The following is a 24546-nucleotide window of genomic DNA, read 5'->3' as shown; positions in this document are numbered from 1 at the left end:
TCTTGTTGGTTGTGCTTCCTTTCATCCCAACCCCACAGATGTTTCTGTCTTATTCTCAGGACATCATGTTGTCTAGGAAATGGTGCTCATGTCAAAGGACCCAGCTTCATTCTACTTTTACCTGAGGTGAACAACTTTGGTCCTTAGTACGTTTCTTCGGATTTATTATTATTATTATTATTTTAATAATGTGAAAAATGACTGGATATATAACATAGGCTTAGGGAAGGTAAAGTCAAGTGACAAATGGCAAGCACTTTCATATTCTAAAGACCCACAGATTACTGGAGGCCTAGCTATTGTCAAGCAAAGGTTATTTTTCACTCAAGCTTAACATTAAGACCCTAGAACATTCCTAGAGAAGCATTTTACTCTACCAGCCTCAAGTATTTGTCAATAGGCTGCAGGTGACAAGGAAATTAAATTTTAATTTTTTAAAGGTTTATTTTTGAGAGGGGGGAGAGAGAGAGAAAGGGAGAGAGATGCACAGGGAGAGGGACAGAGAGAGAGGGAGACAGAATCTGAAGCAAACTCCAGGCTCTGAGCTGTCAGCACAGAGCCCCACACGAGGCTAAAACTCACGAACTGTGAGATCATGACCTGAGCCAAAGTTGGAGGCTTAAAGGACTTAGCCACCCAGGGACCCCAGGAAATTCAGTTTTATCTGCCATTTCCTTCTTGCTTTTGTTCTTTGCATCACTATGGTGGACAGGGTGATGTTGGGACTCCAGGAATCAGAGTCCATAGGTTTCTGGAGATAAGGTCACTGCTTTTTTCTTATGACTTACTAAGTAAGAGACTTGTCAATTGATGGAGGCTCTATCAGTTTAACCGTTTGTTTTCCATCCTTTCCTTTTCCTTGGGCAGCCAGAAGTGCCTGAGAAAAGTCACACATATCTCTCCTGGGGGTGGGGGCAGGGAATGCTAGCTTGTGTTTGGCCCTCAGCTTGCCTTCTGCTCCCCTGTCAAGCAGATTGATGCTTCCCATTTACCCATCCCTCGTGTGTTTGTTCCTTCAGAAAACAGAGAGCTTGCCAGGAGATTATGCTATTCTGTTTATTCCCATAATTATTCCATTCTCATCTGATGAATATCTTTGGCTTTCTATGTACCCATTCCCATCCCCTGCCTCTGTTTTTTTTTGTAAGTCTCCACTGTGGGGAATTCAAAGGCCAGACCTAAGAGCAATGATCTGTCATTTTAACTGGGGAGCCTGGCCAAGTTATCCTGACTCTGGTATAGGTTGGGCAAAAAGCCCCTTGGGACTTGCCTTTTCAAAATATTTTGACAATAAGAAGACCTAGGGCACTTGAAGGTTGCCAGACAAAACATTGGTGTATAGGCAAAGCCAGAAAATTGGGAAGAAGCATCCTCATTTGTGGGGAGAAGAGCAACAGAGCTAGTCCCTTTCTTCTCAGTTTTCTTCCATTCTCTGCTGAAATTATTTAAAGCATATACCTGGATTTCCCAGCTACAGTTAAATAGCCGTGTATATGCAGTGCTGGTTGAAGAGCATAGAGAAAGAGAGAGAAGGCAGGGCGGGATGAGGCAGAATTGGAAATAGAATGAACAGGCAGAAGGGATAAGAAGATTTTTTCAAAGAGGTAAAGGGTAGAATAGGGTTGGATAGGTGAGAGAAGGGTGCTGGAATTATCCAGAGAAACTATATAGTCTAATTACTCCTGAGAGAAAGAGCTGAAAATGTCGGTAGGTGTAGAATTTACATTTACAGAATGGACTCGTTGTGATTGTTTAAGCAAGCTGGCGACCAGAGTTAGTCAGGTCAGTGTTCTGGGGAAAAAAGAGAGAAAAGAGAAAGAAGAAGAAAAAAAGAAAGAGGAAAAAAAAGGGGGAAAAAAAGAAAGAAAAAGAAAAAACAAAAAAGGAGAAAAAAAGGAAAAAGAAAAAGAAAAAGAAAAGGAGGAGGGCACCTCTCAGGCAGGGATGGGCGTGGCGTGATCCAATGCCTCAGGCGGGAGCTCTGCCTTGGCGGTTGTGGGGAGGAGAGTGACGGTGCTCCAGTCCCTTCTTGAACCAAGAGCTGCGCCTCGCTCTTTTGGGGGTGTAAACTCCCCGTACCGGGGGCGCAGCCGAAGTTGGTTGCACTCTTCAACCCAGGGCAGTTCCAATCTCCAAATCCCAGTCCGCGTGCCCCGCTGAAGTTGCCTTAGACACAGCTTCCCAGGCAACCCCCTCGGGCAATTCCAGGCTCCCTGCCGCGCTCTGGGGGCGGAGTCAGAATCGCTGCTTCCTTCTCTGGGTCAGGCTGGCGCGCTTGGGCGGAGGCTTGCCTGCCGGGTGCTCTGAGCCCGAGTCCGGTTAGAAGGCTCTCTCAGTGGATTCTGCGTCCTTTTTCTCCCAATCTCTCAGGTTTTGTAAGGTTTCCAATGGCTTCAGATCTTTTCTGTGTGATGTATGGGCGCGAGTGCAAGTACGGAGCTCCTTACTTCTCCGCCATCTTGCCCCCTTCCATTCTCTGCTGAAATGAAGACATTTGACCCATCACATGTCCATCATGATCCCCTACCCGTTTTTCTAAGAGGTCTTGAGTCACGTCTCAATGTGTTGGGGCTTTTACTCACACAGCAAATGCCCTGGGATTGGTGGCCAGCTCCCACTGCTAGCCTAGAGCAGTCAGTGTTTGCTATCCCCAAAGAAAGATTTAAGTACCTGTTTACTGAGATTGTGGGACTTGGCAGCAATGGGAGTAGGGACAGTGGTGGTTACCCAGTTTGCCTCACTCCTCTGGGTGTGTGAGATGACTTCATATGAAAAAGCAAATGGTTCCCAGATGGATATTTAGCTCCCAGAACTGGCCAGTGTAGTGCCTATTAAAGGAATGCTTCCACAAAGCCTGATTCGAAACATATAAGTGTCAAAACCGATTACAACAAAACCACTGAGGACCATATCTACTGTAGGTCCTGGTAAGAAATCCACTAAGTGCCAGAAGCTTCTCATCCCTTTCTGAAGCCCCAAGAGAAGAATTCTTGCAAAACTGGTTACCAGCATAGCCATTGGAGGTTTCCTTTGCCCCAGCCAAGATGTGATTCTGAAAGCGAAGACAGCCATCTTACCAAAAGAGTTTGTTGGTCACTTCACCCTCAGGCTTATCCCATACTCCTTTGATAAGGAGAACTTTGGCACTCTTTGTATCCAATTCCATCAGTTTGCCCTTATTCAAACTAGGTCTTCCCTGTGAAACATTCCCAGTCAGTGTCCAAGAAAGATTTCCTCAGCTTTTAACTGGAGAGTCTTGTTGAACTCATCTTTCTCAGGTAGAGGTTGAGCAACTGAGTAGACTTGCCTTTCCTAACTATGTTGACATTGAGAGGCCTAAGGCATTGGAAGGTGCCCAGAACCGAATTTCTGCCCATAGACCAAGTCCAGAGGAGCTGGGAGGGAGCTGGCCTCCGTTGTGAGACTAGAAGAACCGTACCAATTCATTTCATTCTCAGCTTCATGCTGTCCTCATCTGCAGTGAAGAACTTGGGCCACTGATGTCTTCTCCATTCCCATCCCCTTGCACTTTTTCTACTTAGGCATTCACTGTGGGGATTCAGGGCCAGAATGAAAGAGGAATGTCCGCCCGTGTCAAGTGGAAAATTGGGCCATGTTCTCCCAACTTGGACAAAAGCCACAGGGCTTGTCTTTCAGACTTGCACTGATCACAAAAGACACAGGGTATTTGAAGGAACCCAGGACAGAATCTTTGCAGTAGGTAGGAAACAGAGGAGTGCGATGGAGCCATGAAGGGGAAATGAAGCAAGGCACCCCATTCTAAGGGATATCCCATATCTCTCTTAAAATAAAGAACTCTGTCCCTCCATATGTTCCCATCCCTTTGCAGAATTTCTAATGAGGTCTTGGGTCACATTCAGGAGAAATGGAATTGTCACTCACATAAGAAGCAGTCAGGAATTACTAGAGAGCTACCCCTCACTGCCTGTGCTAGCCAAGACTTTTTTTTTTTTTTTACGAATAGTTTATTGTCAAGTTGGTTTCCATATAACACCCAGTGCTCATCCCTACAAGTGCCCTCCTCCATGCCCATCACCCGCCCCCTCAGTTTGTTCTCAGCATTCAAGAGTCTCTCATGGCTTGCCTCCCTCCCTCTCCCCAACTATTTTCACCCTTCTTCTCCACCATGGTCTTCCATTAAGTTCCTCCTAATCCTCCTATACGTGCAAACATATGGTATCTATCCTTCTCTGCCTGACTTATTTCATTCAGCGCAACACCCTCGAGTTCCATCCATGTTGCTACACATGGCCAGATTTCATTCTTTCTCATTGCCATGTAGTATTCCATTGTATACATAAACCACATCTTCTTGATCCATTCGTCTGTTGATGGACACTTAGGCTCTTTCCATGTTTTGGCTATTGTTGAGAGTGCTGCTATGAACATTGGGGTACATGTGCTCCTATGCATCAGCACTCCTGTATCCCTTGGCTAAATTCCTAGCAGTGCTACTGCTGGGTCATAGGGGAGTTCTATTGTTAATTTTTTGAGGAAACTCCACAGTCTTTTCCAGAGGGGCTGCACCAGTTTCCATTCCCATCAACAGTGTAGGAGGGTGCCCGTTTCTCCACATCCTCGCCAGCATCTAGAGTCCTCTGATTTGCTCATTTTTAGCCACTCTGACTGGTGTGAGGTGATATCTCAGTGTGGTTTTGATTTGTATTTTCCCGATGAGAAGGGATGCTGAGCATCGTTTCATGTGTCTGTTGGCCATCTGGATGTCCTCTTTGGAGAAGTGTCTGTTCATATCTTCTGCCCATTTCTTCCCTGGGTTGTTTGTTTTTCGGGAGTGGAGTTTGGTGAGTTCCTTATAGATTTTGGATACTAGCCCTTTGCTGATATGTCATTTGCAACTATCTTTTCCCATTCCGTCAGTTGCCTGTTAGTTTTATGGATTGTTTCCTTTGCCGTGCAGACGCTTTTCATCTTGATGAGGTCCCAAGAGTTCATTTTTGCTCTTGATTCCCTTGCCTTTGGGGCTGTGTCAAGTAAGAAATTGCTGGGGCGCCTGGGTGGCTTAGTCGGTTAAGCGTCCGACTTTCGCTTGGGTCATGATCTCGCAGTTCATGGGTTCGAGCCCCATGTCAGGCTCTGTGCTGACTGCCAGCTCAGAGCCTGGAGCCTGTTTCAGTCTGTGACTCCCTCTCTCTCTCTCTGACCCTCCCCTGCTCACGCTGTCTCTCTCTCTCCTAGAAATAAATAAAACATTAAAAAAAAAAGTAAGAAATTGCTGTGGTGGAGGTCAAGGAGGTTGTTTCCTGCTTTCTCCTCTTGGGTTGTGATGGTTTCCTGTTTCACGTTCTGGTCCTTTATCCATTTTGAGTTTATTATTGTGTACGGTGTGAGAAAATGATCATCTACTTCCATTCTTCTGCATGTTGCTGTCCAGTTCTCCCAGCACCATCTGTTAAAGAGGCTGTCTTTTTTCCACTGAATACTCTTTGCTGTTTTGTCAAAGATTAGTTGTCTGTACACTTTTAGGTCCAAATCTGAGTTCTCAGTTCTATTCCATTGGTCTATGTGTCGGTTTTTGTGCCAATAGTATACTGTCTTGATGATGAAAGCTTTGTAGTAGAGGCTAAAATCTGGGATGGTGATGCCTCCCGTTTTGGTTTTCTTCTTCAATATTACTTTGGCTATTCAGGGTCTTGTGTGGTTCCATACAAATTTTCAGATAGTTTGTTCTAGTTTTGAGAAGCATGCTGGTGCCATTTAGATTGGGATTGCATTCAATCTGTAGATTGCTTTGGGTAGTAATGCCATTTTAACTATATTTATTCTTCCAATCCATAAGCATGGAATGTTTTTCCATTTCTTTGTGTTTTCTTCAATTTCCTTCATAAGTTTTCTATAGTTTTCATCATTACAGATCTCTTATATCTTTGGTTACATTTATTTCCTGGGTATTTTATGGGGTTTTTTGTGCAATTGTAATGGGATCAGTTTCTTGATTTCTCTTTTGGTTCCTTCATTATTGGTGAATAAAAACGAAACCGATTTCTGTACGTTGATTTTGTACCCAGCAGCTTTGCTGAATTCATGGATCAGTACTAGCAGGCTTCTGGTGGAGTCTGTCGGGTTTTCTATGTAGAGTATCATGTCATCTGCGAAAAGTGAAAGTTTGACTTCTTCTTTTCCAATTCGATGCCTTTTATTTCCTTTTGTTGTCTGATGGCTGACGCTAGTACTTCCAGCACTATGTTAAACAACAGTGGTGAGAGTGGACATCCCTGTCATGTTCCTGATCTCAGAGGGAAAGCTCTTAGTTTTTCCCCATTGAGGAATAAGTTAGCTAAGGGCTTCTCATAGATGGCTTTTAAGATGTTTAAGTAAGTCCTTCTATCCCGACTTTCTCGAGGGTCTTTATTAAGAAGGGATGCTGTATTTGGTCAAATGCTTTTTCTGCATCTATACAGGATCATATGGTTTTTATCTTTTCTTTTGTTGATGTGATGGATCACATTGATTGATTTGTGAATATTGAGCCAGCCCTGTAACCCAGGAATGAATCCCAGCTGATCTTGGTGGATAATTCTTTTTATGTGCTGTTGGATTTGATTTGCAAATATCTTGTTGAGGATTTTTGCATCCGTATTCATCAAAGATATTGGCCTGTTTCTCTTTTTTGGCTGGGTCTCTGTGTGACTTGGGAATAAGAGTGATGCTGGCTTAATAAAATGAATCTGGAAGTTTTTCTTCGATTTCTATTTTTTGGAATAGCTTGAGAAGAATGGGTATTAACTCTGTTTTAAATGTCTGCTAGAATTCCCCCAAGGAAGCCATCTGGCCCAGGGCTCTTATTTGTTGGGAGATTTTTGATAACTGTGTCAATTTCTTCACTAGTTATGGGTCTGATCAGATTTTCTACCTCTCCGTGTAAATTTTGGTAGTGAGTGTGTGTTTAGGAAATTGTCCATTTCTTCTAAGTTGTCCAATTTGTTGGCATATAATTTTTCATAGTATTCCCTGATAATCGCTTGTATTTCTGAGGGGTTGGTTGTAATTAGTCCATTTTCATTCATAATTTTGTCTACTTGAGTGCTCTCTCTTTTCTTTTTGAGAAGCCTGGCTAGAGGTTTGTCAATTTTGTTTATGTTTTCAAAAAACCAACTCTTGGTTTCATTGATCTTTTCAACTGTTTCTTTGGTTTCTATATTGTTTATTTCTGCCCTGATTTTTATTATTTCTCTTCTTCTACTGTGTTTGGGGTGCTCTTGTTGCTCTCCCTTTAGTTCCTGTAGGTGCACTGTTAGATTTTGCACTTGTGCTTCTTCTAATTTTTTTTTTCTAGGAGAGAGAGAGAGAGAGACAGCGTGAGCAGGGGAGGGTCAGAGAGAGAGGGAGTCACAGACTGAAACAGGCTCCAGGCTCTGAGCTGGCAGTCAGCACAGAGCCCGATGCGGGGCTCGAACCCACGAACCATGAGATCATGACCTAAGCGAAAGTCGGACGCGTAACCGACTTAGCCACCCAGGCGCCCCTAATTTTTTGAAATAGGCCTGGAGTGCAATGTATTTTCCTCTTAGGACTGCCTTTGCCATATCCCATAGAATTTGGATTGTTGTATTTTCATTTTCATTTGTTTCCATATATTTTAAAATTTCTTCTCTAGTTGCCTGATGGGCCCATTCATTCTTTAGTAGGATGTTCTCTTATCTCCATGTTTTTGGAGTTTTTCCAGACTTCTTCCTGTGATTGATTTCAAATTTCATAGCATTGGGACCTGAAAGTGTGCACGGTATGATCCTAGTTCTTTTTATTTATTGACAGCTGCTTTATGTCCCCGTACGGGATCTATCTTGGAGAATGTGCCATGTGCACTTGAGAAGAAAGTGAATTCCATGGCTTCAGGATGTAGAGTTCTAAATATATCTGTCAAATCCATATGGTCCAATGTGTCATTTAAGTCCATTGTGTCTTTATTGATTTTCTGCCTAGTTGATCTATCCATTGCTGTAAGTGGAGTATTAAAGCCCCCTGCTATTAGCAAATTCTTATCGATAAGAGTGTTTCTGTTTTGATTAATTGTTTTATGTATTTTGGTGCTCCCATCTTTGGTGCGTAGACATTTATAATTGTTAGCTCTTCTTGATGGATAGACTCTGTAATTATTACATAATGCCCAACTTCATCCCTTGTTACTGTCTTTACTTTAAATCCAGTTTCTCTGATGTAAGTATAGCTACTCCAGCTTTCTTTTGACTTCCAGTAGCATGATAAATATTTCTCCATCCCCTTACTTTCAATCTGAAGGTGCCCTCCAGTCTAAAATGAGTTTCTTGTACACAGCAAAAAGATGGATTTTATTTTTTTATCCATTCTGCTACCCTATGTCTTTTGATTGGGGCATTTAGTCCGTTTACATTCAGTGTTATTATTGAAAAAAATGGGTTTAGAGTCATCGTGTCCTTTATGGGATTCATGCTTGTGGTGGTGTCTCTGGTATCTTGCATTCCTTGCAACATTTCCCTCAGAGAGTCCACCTCAGGATTTCTTGTAGGGCTGTTTTAGTCGTGATGAATTCTTTCAATTTTTGTTTATTTGGAAAGACTTTTCTCTCTCCTTCTTTTCTGAATGACAGGCTTGCTGGATAGAGGATTCTTGGCTGCATGTTTTTTCTGTTCATCACATTGAAGATTTCCGGGCATTCCTTTCTGGCCTGCCAAGTATCAGTAGATAGGTCTGTCACCAGTCTGATAGGTTTCCCTTTGTATGTTAGGGCCCTTTTCTCCCTAGCTGCTTTCAGAATTCTCTCTTTGTCCTTATATTTTGCCAGTTTCACTATGATATGTCATGCAGACGATCGATTCACGTTATGTCTGAGGGGAGTTCTCTGTGTCTGTTGGATTTCAACGTCTGTTTCCTTCCCCAGACTGGGGAAGTTCTCTGCTATAACTTGTCCAAGAACTCCTTCAGTGCCTTTCCCTCTCTCTTCTTCTGGAATTCCTATGATATGGATATTATTACATTTAATTGTATCACTGAGCTCTCGAACTCTCCTTTTGTGTTCCTGTATCAGTTTATCTCTTTTTCTCAACTTCCTCTTTTTCTATAATTGTGTCTTCTAAATCACTTATTTTCCTTTCTGCTTCTTCAATCCGTGCATTGGACGCCTCCATTTTATTTTGCATCTCATTATAGCATTTTTTAAATCATCACAACTATTTTTAAGCTCCATAGTCTTTGTAGCAATAGTTTCTCTGAAGTCTTCCATGCCTTTTTCAAGCCCAGCAATTAATTTTATGACTATTGTTCCAAATTCTTGTTCAGTTATTTTGCTTATATCTCTTTTGAGCAGTTCTTTAGCTGTCATTTCTTCCTGGAATTTCTTTGTAGGAGAGCTCTTGTGTTTCATCATTTTGGTTAGCTTTCTATCTCTTGTTAGTTTTAAAAGCTTGTTATGCACTCTGCACCTGTGAGTGTTACTGTACCAAAGAAGGCTCTTTGACTGTGCAGGGCCTGTCCTTTTAGAAAGTGTTCTTTGAATTGTGTCTCTTGGTCTCTCTTGTTGAGACCTTGGTTATTTTATTTTCCTACTCGTAGTGGTATTTGGGACTCTCCACCATGTGTACTTTGGCTTGTTTCTTGGTGTAGCCCTGGAAAACAGACAGACAAACACACAGGTAACAACGGCACACAAACACACAGACAAATCCAACAAACAAGGAAACCGAAAGGGAAAACGAAAAAGAAAACAGGAAGGAGGGAAGTCGAATATAAGAAATAAAAATACATAAAAAAGAAAAAAGAAGAAAAGAAAAGGAAAAAGAAGAAACCCGATAGACAAAGGACAGTCTAAAGCATATAACCAGATTTCCCAGGTACAAATAAATAGCTGGGTGTATGCAGTGCTGGTGGAAGATCATAGAGAAAGAGGGAAATGACAGGGCGGGGATAAAATGAAAATGGAAATGAAATGAGCAGGCAGAAGAGGTAAGAGGCTTTTTTCAAAGAGAGAAAGAGTGGAATATGGTTGGAGAGGAGGTGAAAGAAATGACGAAGTTGCTACTCAGAGACACTATATAGTCTCCCAGAGAGAAAGAGATGAAAAGGTATTGGTGGCGGTGTAGAATTTACATCTAGAGAATGGATTAAATGTGACTGTTTAAGCAAGCCAGTGACCAGAATTAATCATGGCAGTGATCCATGTTGGTCTTGCCCCGGCTCCGGTAAAGAAAAAAAAAAAAACACAAAGAGGGCAGCTCTCTAGCAGGGATGGGCGTGGTTTGGTCCAGTGCGTCCTGTAGGAGTCCTGCCTTGGAGGTTTTGGGGAGAAAAGTGGTGGCACCCCAGTCCTTTCTTGAACCAAGCATTGCAACTCACTCTTTTGGATGTGATCTCCCTGTGCTGGGGGAGTAGCCAAGGTGGGCTGTGCTATGAGCCAAGCCAGGCCTCATTTCCAGATCTCAGTCTGCGCGCCCCATTGAAATTGCCCAAAATATAAACTCACAGGCGAGTCCCTCAGAGCAGTTTCAAGCCTCTCGCCTTCCCCCTGGGGATCGAGACAGACGCCCCTGCTCCCATCTCCTCCAGGTCGGGCTGGCGGGCTGGCGAGCGAGGAGCAGTTTCCCCCGGGGTCGCCTGTGAAGAGTGTGTACCGCCTAGGGTCAGCTGGACAGCAGGAAACCGGATCCTTCTTTGTCCCGAGCAGAGGTTTTTCTCTTCTCCAGAGACAGGGACAGTGTCTTGAGCAGTTTCGGCCACTCTTTTTCCCCCTATACTCACTGCGGCTCCCCACAGAGTGGGATCCTCCCCTCCCACTGTGTCTCCGGCCCTGGCCCAATTTTATCTTCCCCAGTTCGCACTCAGGCTATAAGGTTTTCTCAGCGGATTCTGTCTCCTTTTCTTCCCAAACTCCTGGATTCTGTTCTCCGTTTGAGAGATGGGGGTGAGTGAAATGTACGGAGCTTCCTACTTCTCTGCCATCTTGCCTCGGTATCTGGAAAATCATTTTTTAAACTACACTCATTTTGAAACATCCTAGCTGCAGCGCCTGGGTGGCTCAGTCATTTGAGCATCCAACTCTTGATTTACCCTCAGGTCATAAACCCAGGGTGGTGGTATTGAGGTCTGTGACAGGCTCCATGCTGGGCATAGAGACTGTTTAATATTCTTTCTTTCTCGAGCCTAAGTGTCCATCAACGGACGAATGGATCAAGAAGATGTGGTTTATCTATACCATGGAATACTACATGGCAATGAGAAAGAATGAAATCTGGCCATGTGTAGCAACATGGATGGACCTTGAGGGTGTTATGCTGAGTGAAATAAGTCAGGCAGAGAAGGACAAATATCATATGTTTGCACGTATAGGAGGATTAGGAGGAACTTAACAGAGGACCAAGGGGGAGAAGAAGGGGGGAAATGGTGGGGGAAAGGGAGAGAGGCAAACCATGAGAGACTCTTGAAGGCTGACAAAAACTGAGAACTGATGGATGTAGGGGGAGGAGGGCATTTGTGGGGATGAGCACTGGGTGTTATGTGGAAACTAATTTGACAATAAACTATTTGTAAAAAAAAAAAGAATAAAAGAGGTTATAAACTTAAAAAAAATATTCTTTCTCTCTGTCTCTCTGTCTCTGTCTCTCTCTCTCTTTGACCCTCACCTCTACTTGCATTCTCTCTAAAATAAAATGAATAAATAAAACATTCTAGCTGAAGCATTAAAAATTATCTTTACTAAATTATCTTCAAATCTGTTTTAAAAATATACGAAAACATGGGATATAGCCATAAGTCATTTCTGTACATTCCTAAGTACTTTTTCTCAAGGAATGTCATTTGTATGAACCAAAATAGCCTCTTTTTGTATGGAATGCCATTTTTACTTGAAGGAATGAATGCCACAGAAACTTGGATTATTTAGACTTGTGTGGGTGGCAGACAGTTTCTTGAAAATGAACATGAGCTTGTCTCTTCAAGAAAATTAACTGACAGATGACAATTGATAGTTACTTGTTGCCTTGATAAAATTTCAGTTCCTTAGACAAAACCAGAATATTGGAGAACTGTGTACTACCAGTAAGGTTAACAGGTTCCCAGTACTGACAAACTTTTCTGTTGGGTCCTATGTTAATATTAAGACCAATGTGATTTTTTTTAAATAATTTGACTCCAATGTAACCAATACTGGAAGATCTATATAATTTAATGAAACAAAGCCTTTCTTTAAAATCATTAATTAGGAGAGACTGGGTGGCTCAGTCAGTTAAGCCTCTGACTTTGGCTCAGGTCATGATCTCAAGAGTTAGAGGTCCACATTGGGCTGTCTGCTGTCAGCACAGAGACTACTTAGGATCCTGTCTGCCTATCTCTACTCCTCCACTGTGCTATCCTTCTCTCTCTCTCAAAAACAAACATTAAAAAAATAAGTAAATAAAAACATTTAAATTAAAATTACATTAAAATGATAATAAAATAAATAAAAATCATGAATTACTACAAGATCCAGACAAGGAGCAAGATAAGCCTATAGATTTCAATATAATAGAATGAGAAATACTCACTGATACTTTTTCAGATTCCACTTTGCAAATAACCTTTGAGAAAGTATGACTTGTGTACTTTTTATTATCAAAGGTGAATATCCACAATTATCTGAAAAGGTATTAAAATACTACGCCTACATATTTGTGCAAGGCTGTATATTTCTTCATATACTTCAACAAAAATAACAGATTAAATGCAGAAGCAAATATGAACATCTGGCAGTCTTCTAATATGATAGACACAAAAAAAATACCTGCAAAACCGCAAAGTATACAAAGATCCAATCTTTTCACTGCCCTGTTTATTTTGGGATGTAGTTATTTTTCATAAAAATAATTATTTACTTAACATACAATGGCTTATTAATATCATTCAAAATGAATTCATAAAAATTATTTTAAACCTGTTTTATTCCTACTATGGTAAACACTGATAGATATAACCCACATACACAAAATTATCCTGTTGTAAGACTGTATAGATAGCCTGAAAATAAAATGACTGAGAATTACTGACTCAGTAGGGAGACAATGTGACAAGAACACTCCCTGCCGGGCAAAAGCTGTCAAAGACAAAGTCCGAAATCCCTAGGCCTGTCTCTCAGGGTCTCAGGCCCTAGGGCGGTGTCGGGGGTGGGGAAGCCCAGTGTGGGGAATCCCTATCTCCCCTGGTTTCACTTCTCCCCGTCGCAGCCTGTGTCAGTTCCTCCTGACTGGATACTCATGATTCGGTCCCAGTTAACTCTCCCATTGGGTCTCGGATTTCTAGAGAAGCCAATCAGTGACACCATGGTTCCGGGTTATAGTGTAATCACTGGAAGGGCGGAGACTTAGCTTTGACGCAAAACAAGTGGATGTCAGTCTTGCATCCCGGAACCCTCCTCCTGCTACTGTCGGGGACCCTGGCCCTGACTGAGACCAGAGCAGGTGAGTGCAGGGTCAGGAGAGAAAATGCCTCAGCGTGGGAGGAGGCAGGGGACCGCTAGACGGAAGGGATGCTCCGCCGCCTCGGACGCAGAGCTCTCACCTCCGTCTCGCCCACCCCTTGGTCCTGACTCTTCTCCAAACTGCCACTCCTCTTCCGTCCCACGAGTCCCCTCGCCCCCTGCCCTCCCAGACGCCTCCACCTGGGACCCGGGACCCGCGCCAGGAGGATGGGGCAGGGTCTCAGCCCCTCTGCGCCTGCAGGCTCTCATTCCCTGAGGTATTTTCACACCACAGTGTCCCAGCCTGGCCATGGGGAACCCCGCTTCATCTCTGTGGGCTACGTGGATGACACTTGGTTCGTGCAGTTTGACAGCGATGCCCCGAGTTCGAGAATGGAGCCGCGGTCGCTGTGGGTGGAGCAAGAAGGGCCCGAGTATTGGGAGCAGCAGACGCAGGACTTCAGGACCTACACACAGACTCTTCAAGTGAGGCTGAACGAATTGAGTGACCACTACAGCCAAAGCAAGGCCGGTGAGTGACGTGTGTCCGGGTCCAGGTCATGAACCCCGTCCTCACAGACGCGCTGAGGTCGCCCCGAGTGTCTNCCCCCCCCTCGCTCCCTCACCTGTCCCCAGGTCCTGTGAATGGGGAAGAAGTCCTGGGAACTGTATTTGGTTTGGTTTTCAGTTTAGGCTTTAAAGACTGCAGCTCGGGCTGGGGGCGGGGCCAGGGTCTCACACCTTCCAAAGGATGATAGGCTGCAACCTGGGGCCTGACGGGCACTTCTTCCACGGGACCTTCGTGAAGCCTACGACGGCGCGGACTACATAATCCTGAACAACGACCTACGCTCCTGGACCGCGTCAGACACAGCGGCGCAGATCAGCCGCCGCAAGTGGGAGGTGGCAGGTGAGGCGGAGCGCTTCAGGAATTACCTGGAAGGCACTTGCTTGGAGTGGCTCCTCAGGCACCTGGAGAACTGGAAAGAAACGTTGCTGCGAGCAGATACTGGGGCCGCGAGGCCTACCCGATCTCCCCCCGACTGGGGCTGGCTTTCCACAGGGAAAATAGACTCAGTGTCAGAATAGGTACCCTCCCACGGATGGGAAGAGGGAGATCTGCTTCGGTGTTTATATTCCTAATAGAGAGTGACTCACCTAGAGGGTGCTTCTCTCTAAAGGACAGTGAAGGATCCAGTCTCCCTCTGGGACGTAGGCTGAGACCATCCCTTAAATAACCCATCAGCAGTTCCCTTTGACCCGGGCAGCCACCTTGTGAACCATGACTTTTTCTGTCAAGGCCTTATTCTCCATCTGAGAACATCTTTGGAGATGTGACTCTGTTTTCTGAGCTACTGACCCTCCACTGCAGTCACAAGACCATTAGAGTGTTCCCCACGTTACACCTGCACACTTCTATCCTGTGCACTCTCCCTGATTCTAAAATATAATTCCACATCCCAGAGAGTCTAGGCTGGTCTCTGGGTTTTGTGTTTTTACCTTCCAAACCAATTATCTTTTCCATCATCGGGATGGTCACATGAAGGTAACCCAAAGCGTGATTTTCTGATTCTTCTTCCTCAGAAACCCCAAAAGATATAGGACCCGCCATCCCATGAGGTCCCCCTGAGGTGCTGGGCCCTAGGCTTCTACCCTTCAGAGATTATCCTGACCTGGGAGCGTGATGGGGAGGACCACACCCAGGACACAGGAATTGTGGAGACCAGAACTGCAGAAGATGGGAACTTCCAGAAGTGGGCAGCTGTGGTGGTACCTTCTAGAGAGGCGCAGAGGTACACTTGCCATGTGCAGCACAAGGAGCTGCCCAAGCCCATCACCTTGAGATGGAATAAGGACGGGTTTGGGATGCAGCCTCTTCTCAAAGTAGCTCTTCTGCAGAACATCAGCGAGGAAATGACCCAAGCCTTAAGTCTGGGCTCTTAACCTTCCTTTCTCTTCCCATAAGCTGCCTCCTCAGCCCACCATCTCCATCATGGGCATCATTGCTGGCTTGGTTCTCCCTGTGATCACTGTAGCTGTGGTAGTTGGAGCTATGATGTGGAGGAAGAAGCACTCAGACTGGGAAAGTAGTTGGGAGGAATCTGAGTTTTCTCGTCCCACAGGGAGATTTCAAATCCCAGACTGAAGTTTGCTCTGCTTTGTTAATGTGCGTGCTCACTGTGTACCCAATTACTAACTGTTTAGTAGACTTGTGCAAATGAAGGACACATTTTTCACCTTTATATCTGATGTTGGGGACCTATCTCCAGCAGTTGAAGGTAAAGGGAAATTCCCTGATGTAGACAGACTTCCAGAAAGACAGTTGGTCCAGTGCCCCTATATATCCTTTCTTCATGTTTCCCAATACAGCCGTGACTCCTCAGTAAGAATTTTGGAAACTGATTTAGTACGGGACTAGGGTATTCCTCTGGATACCACGGCCCAGTCTTCTCCTTGGCCTCTGACATGATTTCTTCCCACAGTGGAAAAGGAGTATGCTACTCACAGGCAGAAAGTATGGAGGGAGTGATCCTTGAGACCTTGGGTAGTGTAGATGGGACCCCATGGGATAGCTAACCCACATCATAGCTCCACCTTTAATCTCTTATGGATTCTGACTACATCCTGTTTGTTCTACAGGCAGTGACAGTGCCCAGAGTTCTGGTGTGTCTCTCAGAGCTCCTAAAGATGAGACTCCGGAGGGCCTGAAGTGGGGAGGGGTTGGGGCAGAAGGGACATGACTGGGTTATGAGGATTCTTTGAGTGGGACTTTATAAGCAAGTGGTGGGCTGTTGAAATATAAACACATGATTGACCTGAATTTGCTCATGATTATTTTCTTTCAGTGTGAGCCAGCTGCTTCACGGAGGACTGAGTGATGCAAGATTTGTTCACACTCCCACCTTTTTGATATCAAGAGCCCTGGACATTTCTATCTGCTAAGAATGTCTGAATGTGTCTGTGTTTCTATTAGCATAATGTGAAGAGGTGGGAAAATTGTCCCACTGCTACCCATCATGACCCCTCCCCAAACTCACCTGTTTTCTCTTCCCTGATATGCTTTCCTGTTCCAGCAGAGGTGGGACTAAATCATCTCCATCCCTGTCTTTACTTCATGCTACGCATATCTCTATTAGATATGGGTTTTTTTTTCTATTCTTCTCATATGGGACCGATGTGGTAATAAAAGAGAAGACTCCTAAAGTTGAGACAGGAAATAAATAAAAGCACTGAGAATCTTTCAGAATCTGCGTGATTGCTGTGCTGAGTCTGTTGTAGTTCAGATATAAGGCTGTGAGAAGCCAAGTGTGGATGGAACTGTGCCTGGACAGTGGTCAGTGCTTTGTGGGCTTTGACATGATCACTCCTCAGCTGAGTCATCCTTGCTACTCCCTTGTCCTTGTCCCTTCCGTGGAACCTTGTCCCACCAGGACTTGTGATGACAGGGACTCAGACATCACTGTCTCTTGGACCATGGGCAGCAAGAGCTTCCTGTGACCAGGTCAACCCAGGCTCTAGCTTGGATCAGGCCACAACTTTTGTCCGCTCCCCCCACCTCCCCGTTTATATAGAGAATGAAGCATGTTCTTATTCTTGTGTATGAACTGTGGTCTAATTTTCCCTTGATGACCCCCAGTCTGTGGCCATCACTAGGGTCCTTTGGCCTCTCATTGTTCCCACAAACCCCAGTAAGCCCTTGCACACAGAAGTGTCTGTGGTACTGAAAGATTAATTTTCAGACTTCCATTTCTTCTTCTAGAGCTCTTCTGGAAAAGATTCTTTTAATCTTTTCCCCATCATTTTTAAAAAGCAGATTCTGGGGACAGAGAAAGGGTCCAATAGTTTCTCATTCTTATTAAATATCAGGGGGAAGGAGTCCAAAATCTATAAAGAACTTAACAAACTCAACACCCAAGAAACAATCCAGTGAAGAGATGGGCAGAAGACATGAATAGACACTTTTTTTAAATGTTTTTATTTATTTCTAGGAGAGAGAGAGAGAGAGCGTGAGCAGGGGTGAGTCAGAGAGAGAGGGAGTCACAGACTCTGAAACAGGCTCCAGGCTCTGAGGTGGCAGTCAGCACAGAGCCTGACGCGGGGCTCGAACCCACGAACCGCGAGATCATGACCTAAGCGAAAGTCGGACGCTTAACCGACTAAGCCACCCAGGCGCCCCTAGACACTTTTCCTTTTATTTTTAAAATAAAATAGAATTTACTGTCAAATTGGCTAACATACAGTGTGTACAGTGTGCTTTCGGTTTTGGGGGTAGACTCCTGTAGTTCACTGCTTACATACAACACCCAGTGCTCATCCCAACAAGTGCTCTCCTCAATGCCCATCACCCATTTTCTCCTCCCCTCCTCTAAGTATTTAAGAGTCAGTTTGTTCTCTGTATTTAAGAGTCTCTTGTTTTGCCTCCCTCTCTCTGTTTGTAATTATTTTTTTCCCATTCCCTTCCCCCATGGTCTTTTGTTAAGGTTTTCAAGTTCCACATATGAATGAAAACATATATCTTTGTCTTATTTCATTCAGCAGAATACCTACCAGTTCCATCCACATTGCTGCAAATGGCATGATTTCACTCTTTCTCACTATCAGGTAGTATTCCATTGTATATATAAACCACAACTTCTTTATCCATTTATCAGTTAATGGACATGTAGGCTCTTTCCATAATTTGACTATAATTGAAAGCACTGAATAGACATTTTTCCAAAGAAGACATACAGATGGCCAACAGACACATGAAAAGATGCTCAACATCACTCATCATCAAAGAAATACAAATCAAAACCACTTGAGATGTCACCTCACACCAGAGTGGCTAAAATTAACAACTCAGGGAGGGACCGGCAAGATGGCAGACAAGTAGGGAGCTCCTTGCATTTCGCTTGCACCCACCTCTCAAACAGAGAAGGCTGAAGATATAGGACACTGAGTCACAGGAGTTTAGGAAGAGAAAGAGACAGAATGCACAGGGAAGGAAACCTCATTAAGTGTATGAGTGTGAACTGGGGAAGATAAAAGCGGGCCGGGACCGGAGATATGAAGGGAGGGGAAGGAACCCAGCTTGCCTGCAGCTGCGGTGTGATGAGCCACAGCGAGCCTTGGTGAGCCACGGCAAGGGCAAGTCGAGGGGAAAAGAAAGAGAAGCTGAGATTGCTCATAGAACCATCCCTGGAGAAGAGAAAAACCTCGGCTTGGAAAGAGTGTTTTTTAGTTCTGGCGAGGGGGCTGACTTTAAACTAGGTGCCCCAGTCCCAGAAGGCGCCAGGAAAAACTGCTCTGCTGTGCTCCTGGGACCATCCCTGGCGGCGGAACGGACACTGCGGGCCTGAGGCAGCTTCCCTGGGATTGACGCCCAAGAAGGCGGAGACATTGGCTGAGGCTGCGTTCCCTGCATGCGAGGCGTGGAGGCCACATCCCAGGTTGTATCGCTGCTTGACCCCTGCGGATCTGAGGTTGCGAAACTTCCCCCACCCCTCACTCCCCACCCCGCACAGCAGGAAAACAGCGACCTGCGGTACTATTTCGGACCATATAAACAAAGCCTGCAGACTGGGACCTGGAAACAAGGTGGGGCATGGGGCATAGAACTCAGCCCACCTTTTCTACTTCCTCAGCACAGGGAGATCAGATCCTCAGATCCAAAGGAGTGATTTGCAACGCTTGGTTGAGAAGGGACCGGGGCAACACCATTTTTCTCCCCAACAACCACACCACCAAGTGGGGTGGGGCTCAGGGAGCAGCCGGTGCCAGCGGGACACAGTGGAGTCCAGACCTGCCTACACCAAACCACACCCATCCCCACCAGAGAGCTGTTTTTTGTTTTTACCTGAGCCTGGAGCAAGACCAACATGGATGCACTGCCATGATTAATCCTAGATAATTCTATTCAAATATAATCTCCATTTTCTCATTCATAACCATCCACTCTGCTGGTCAGGGCACTCTGGTCACTGGTTGCCTTAAACAGTCACATTTAATCCATTCTCTAGATGTACACTCTACACCTCCACCGCTACCTTCTTCTCTCTCTCTGGAGTAATCAGACTATATAGTTTCTCTGAGTGCCTCTTACTCTCTCTACCTGATCATTTCATATCCAATTTAGCTTCATCCCGCTCTGTCCTTTTTCTCTTTGTACAGGCTCTTTCATCAACACTACATACACCCAGCTATTTTATGTAGCTGGGAATGCAGGTTTTATGCCTTTAGACTGTCCTTTGTCTTTTGGGTTTTAACTTTCCTTTTTTCAAATTTTTATTAATTTTAATTTTTATTAGTCTTCCATCCTTCCTTTTTTTTGTATTGATTTTTTTTGTCCCCTCCTTTTTTTCTTTGTCTCTCAGTTTGAATGTTATTGGATTTGTCTGTGCACTTGTGTACCTTTGTTCCCTGTGTGGTTGTCTGTTTTCTTTTTCCAGGGCTACCTCAAGAAACAAGCCAAAGTACACATGGTGGAGAGTCCCAAATACCACTACGAGTAGGAAAACAAAATAAACAAAGTCTCAACAAGAGAAACCTAGAGACACCATTCAAAGAACACTTCCTGAATAGACAGGCCCTGGACAGTCAAAGAGCCCTTTTAATAAGCAGACCTGCAGGGGCAGAGTGCACAACAAGGTTTTAAAATTAANGGAGGGGGGATGGGCATGGAGGAGGGCACTTGTGGGGATGAGCACTGGGTGTTACGTGGAAACTAATTTGACAATAAACTATTTGTAAAAAAAAATAGTTTTGATGAATTAAAAAATGCTATAAAGGAGATATATAATAAAATTAAAGTATCCAATGCAAGGCTTGAAAACGTAAAAACGAGAATAAGTGATTTAGAAGACACAATTATAGAAAAAGAGGAAGCTGAGAACAAAGAGAGATAAACTGATCCAGGAACATGAAAGAAGAGTTCGAGAGCTCAGCGATACAATCAAACGGAACAATATCCGTATCATAGGAATCCCAGAAGAGGAAGAGAGAAGGAAAGGCGCTGAAGGAGTCCTGGAACAAATTATAGCAGAGGACTTCCTCAACCTGGGGAGGGAAGTAGACATTGAAATTCAAGAGGCACTAGAGAACTCCCCTCAGACATAACTTGAATCAATCTTCTGCACGACATATCATAGTGAAACTGGCAAAATATAAGGACAAAGAGAGAATTCTGAAAGCAGCTAGGGAGAAAAGGGCCCTAACATACAAAGGGAAACCTATCAGACTGGTGACAGACCTATCTACTGATACTTGGCAGGCCAGAAAGGAATGCCCGGAAATCTTCAATGTGATGAACAGAAAAAACATGCAGCCAAGAATCCTCTATCCAGCAAGCCTGTCATTCAGAATACAAGGAGAGATAAAAGTCTCTACAAATAAACAAAAATTGAAAGAATTCATCACGACTAAAACAGCCCTACAAGAAATCCTGAGGTGGACTCTCTGAGGGAAATGTTGCAAGGAATGCAAGATACTAGAGACACCACCACAAGCATGAATCCCACAAAGGACACGATGACTGTAAACCCATCTTTTTCAATAATAACACTGAATATAAACGGACTAAATGCCCCAATCAAAAGACATAGGGTAGCAGAATGGATTAAATAAATAAATAAATAAATAAATAAATAAAATCCATCTATTTGCTGTCTATAAGAAACTCATTTTAGACTGGAGGACACCTTTAGATTAAAAGTAAGGAGATAGAGAAATATCTATTATGCTACTGGAAGGCAAAAGAAAGCTGGAATAGCTATAGTTATAAGAGACCAACTGGACTTGAAAGTAAAGACAGTAACAAGGGATTAAGTAGGGCATTATATAATAATTATAGGGACTATCGATCAGGAAGAACTAACAATTATAAATGTCTACGCACCAATGATGGGAGCACCAAAATACATAAAACAATTAATCACAAACAGAAACATTCTTATCGATAAGAATTTGCTAATAGCAGGGGACTTTAATACTCCACTTACAGCAATGGATAGACCAACTAGACAGAAAATCTCTAAAGACACAATGAACTGAATGACACATTGGACCAGATGGATCTGACAGATATATTTAGAACTCAAAATCCTGAGGCCATGGAATTCACTATATACTCAAGTGCACATGGCACATTCTCCAAGTGAGATCCCATACTGGGACATAAAGCAGCCCTCAAAGAATATAAAAGAACTGAGATCATACCATGCACACTTTCAGATCCCAATGCTATGAAACTTGAAATCAACCACAGGAAGAAGTCTGGGAAAAACTCCGAAAACATGGAGATAAGAGAACACCCTACTAAAGAATGAATGGGCCCATCAGGCAATTAGAGAAGAAAATTAAAATATATACGAAAATGAAAATACAATAATCCAAATATTATGGGATATGGCAAAGGCAGTCCTTAGAGGAAAGGACATTGCACTCCAGGCCTATTTCAAGAAATTAGAAAAAGCGTAAGTGCAAAATCTAACAGCGCACCTATAGAAACCAGAGGGAGAGCAACAAGAGCACCCCAAACCCAGTAGAAGAAGAGAAATAATAAAAATCAGGACAGAAAAACCAATATAGAAACCAAAGAAACAGTTGAACAGATCTTTGAAGCCAAGAGTTGGTTTTTTTGAAAACATAAACAAAATTGACAAACCTCTATCTAGGCTTCTCAAAAAGAAAGAGAGAGCACTAAAATAGACAAAATCATAAATGAAAATGGACTAATTACAACCAACCCCTCAGAAATACAAGCAATTATCAGGGAATACTATGAAAAATTATACGCCAACAAATTGGACAACTTAGAAGAAATGGACAAATTCCTAAACACACACTTACTACCATAATTTACACGGGAAGAGATAGAAAATCTGATCAGACCCATGACTAGTGAGGAAATTGACACAGTTATCAAAAGTCTCCCAACAAATAAGAGCCCTAGGCCAGATGGCTTCCCTGGGGAATTCTACCAGACATTTAAAAACAGAGTTAATACCCATTCTTCTCAAACTATTCTACAAAATAGAAATCGAAGGAAAACTCCCGGACTCATTTTATTAAGCCAGTATCACTTTTATTCCCAAGCCACACAGACACCCAGCCAAAAAAGAAAACTACAGGCCATAACCTTGATGAAGACGGATGCAAAAATTCTCAACAAGATATTTGCAAATCAAATCCAACAGCACATAAAAAGAATTATCCACCAAGATCAAGTGGGATTCATTCCTGGGTTACAGGGCTGGTTCAATATTCGCAAATCAATCAATGTGATCCATCACATCAACAAAAGAAAAGATAAAAACCTTATGACAAGCATTTGACAAAATACAGCATCCCTTCTTAATAAAGACCCTCGAGAAAGTCGGGATAGAAGGAACTTACTTAAACATCTTAAAAGCCATCTATGAGAAGCCCTCAGCTAACATCATCCTCAACGGGGAAAAACTGAGAGCTTTCCCCCTGAGATCAGGAACACGACAGGGATGTCCACTCTCACCACTGTTGTTTAACATAGTGCTGGAAGTCCTGGCATCAGCCATCAGACAACAAAAGGAAATAAAAGGCATCAGAATTGGAAGAGAAGAAGTCAAACTTTCACTTTTCGCAGATGACATGATACTCTACATAGAAAACCCGACAGACTCCACCAGAAGCCTGCTAGTACTGATCCATGAATTCAGCAAAGCTGCTGGATACAAAATCAACGTACAGAAATCAGTTGCATTTTTATACACTAACAATGAAGGAACAAAGAGAAATCAAGAAACTGACCCCATTCACAATTGTGAAAAAACCATTAAATACCTAGGAAATAAATGTAACCAAAGACATAAGAGATCTATATGATGAAAACTATAGAAAACTTATGAAGGAAATTGAAGAAGACACAAAGAAATGGAAAAACATTCCATGCTCATGAATTGGAAGAAGTAAGTTAAAATGACATTACTACCCAAAGCAGTCTACACATTCAATGCAATCACAATCAAAATTGCACCAGCATTCTTCTCAAAACTAGAACAAACTCTCCGAAAATTTGTATGGAACCACACAAGACCCCGAATGGCCACAGTAATATTGAAGAAGAAAACCAAAACGGGAGGCATCCGTTTTTAGCCTCTACTACAAAGCTGTCATCATCAAGACAGTATGCTATTTGCACAAAACAGAGACATAGAGCAATGGAATAGAACTGAGAACTCAGATTTGGACCCAAAAGTGTACAGACAACTTACCTTTGACAAAACAGGAAAGAGTATCCAATGGGAAAAAGACAGCCTCTTTAACAGATGGTGCTGGGAGAACTGGACAGCAACATGCAGAAGAATGAAAGCAGATAATTTTCTCACACCATACACAAAAATAAACTCAAAATGGATAAAGGACCTGAACGTGAGACAGGAAACCATCAAAACCCTAGAGGAGAAAGCAGGAAACAACCTCTTTGACCTCAACCGCATCAATTTCTTACTTGACACATCCCCAAAGGCAAGGGAATCAAGAGCAAAAATGAACTATTGGGACCTCATCAAGATAAAAATCTTCTGCATGGCAAAGGAACCAATCAATAAATCTAATAAGCAACCGACAGAATGGGAAAAAATAAGTTGCAAATTACATATCAGATAAAAGGTTAGTGTCCAAAATCTATAAGGAACTCATCAAACTCCACACCCAAAAAACAAACAATCCAGTGAAGAAGTGGGCAGAAGATATGAGCAGACACTTCACCAAAGAGGACGTCCATACAGCCAACAGACACAAGAAACAATGCTCAGCATCCCTCATCATCAGGGAACTACAAATCAAAACCACACTGAGATACCACTTCACGTTGGTCATAGTGGCTGAAAGAACAGATGAGGAGACTCTAGATGCTGGTGAGGATGTGGAATAATGGGCACCCTCCTACACTGTTGGTGGGAATGTTAACTGGTGCAGCCCTTCTGGAAAACTGTGGAGGTTCCTCAAAAAATTAACAATAGAACTCCCCTATGACCCAGCAAATGCACTGCTAGGAATTTACCCAAGGGATACAGGAGTACGGATGCATAGGGGCACATGTACCCCCCAATGTTCATTGCGGCACTCTCAATAGCCAAAACATGGAAAGA

At 43.4% G+C, this 24546-nt stretch overlaps 1 protein-coding gene across 1 annotated transcript in view; it reads left to right on the top strand.

Annotated features, from left to right (window-relative positions):
• The window catches only part of LOC144224108 (uncharacterized), a 36737-nt gene extending 20052 nt beyond the window's left edge, over nucleotides 1-16685 (top strand). Inside the window, exons 4-7 of the mRNA XM_077754940.1 lie at nucleotides 13319-13439; nucleotides 13734-13970; nucleotides 15023-15231; nucleotides 16285-16685. Coding sequence (XP_077611066.1) covers nucleotides 13319-13439; nucleotides 13734-13970; nucleotides 15023-15057 — 393 coding nt within the window. The 3' untranslated portion in view covers nucleotides 15058-15231; nucleotides 16285-16685. The remainder of the gene's footprint in view (nucleotides 1-13318; nucleotides 13440-13733; nucleotides 13971-15022; nucleotides 15232-16284) is intronic.
• The last annotated feature ends 7861 nt before the right edge of the window (nucleotides 16686-24546 follow it).

Source organism: Crocuta crocuta, unplaced genomic scaffold (assembly GCF_008692635.1).
Source record: "Crocuta crocuta isolate KB4526 unplaced genomic scaffold, BGI_CrCroc_1.0 scaffold242, whole genome shotgun sequence".
NCBI lineage: Eukaryota > Metazoa > Chordata > Mammalia > Carnivora > Hyaenidae > Crocuta > Crocuta crocuta.
Note: the sequence above shows the minus strand (reverse complement) of the source record. Positions and strands in the feature narration are given on the sequence as shown.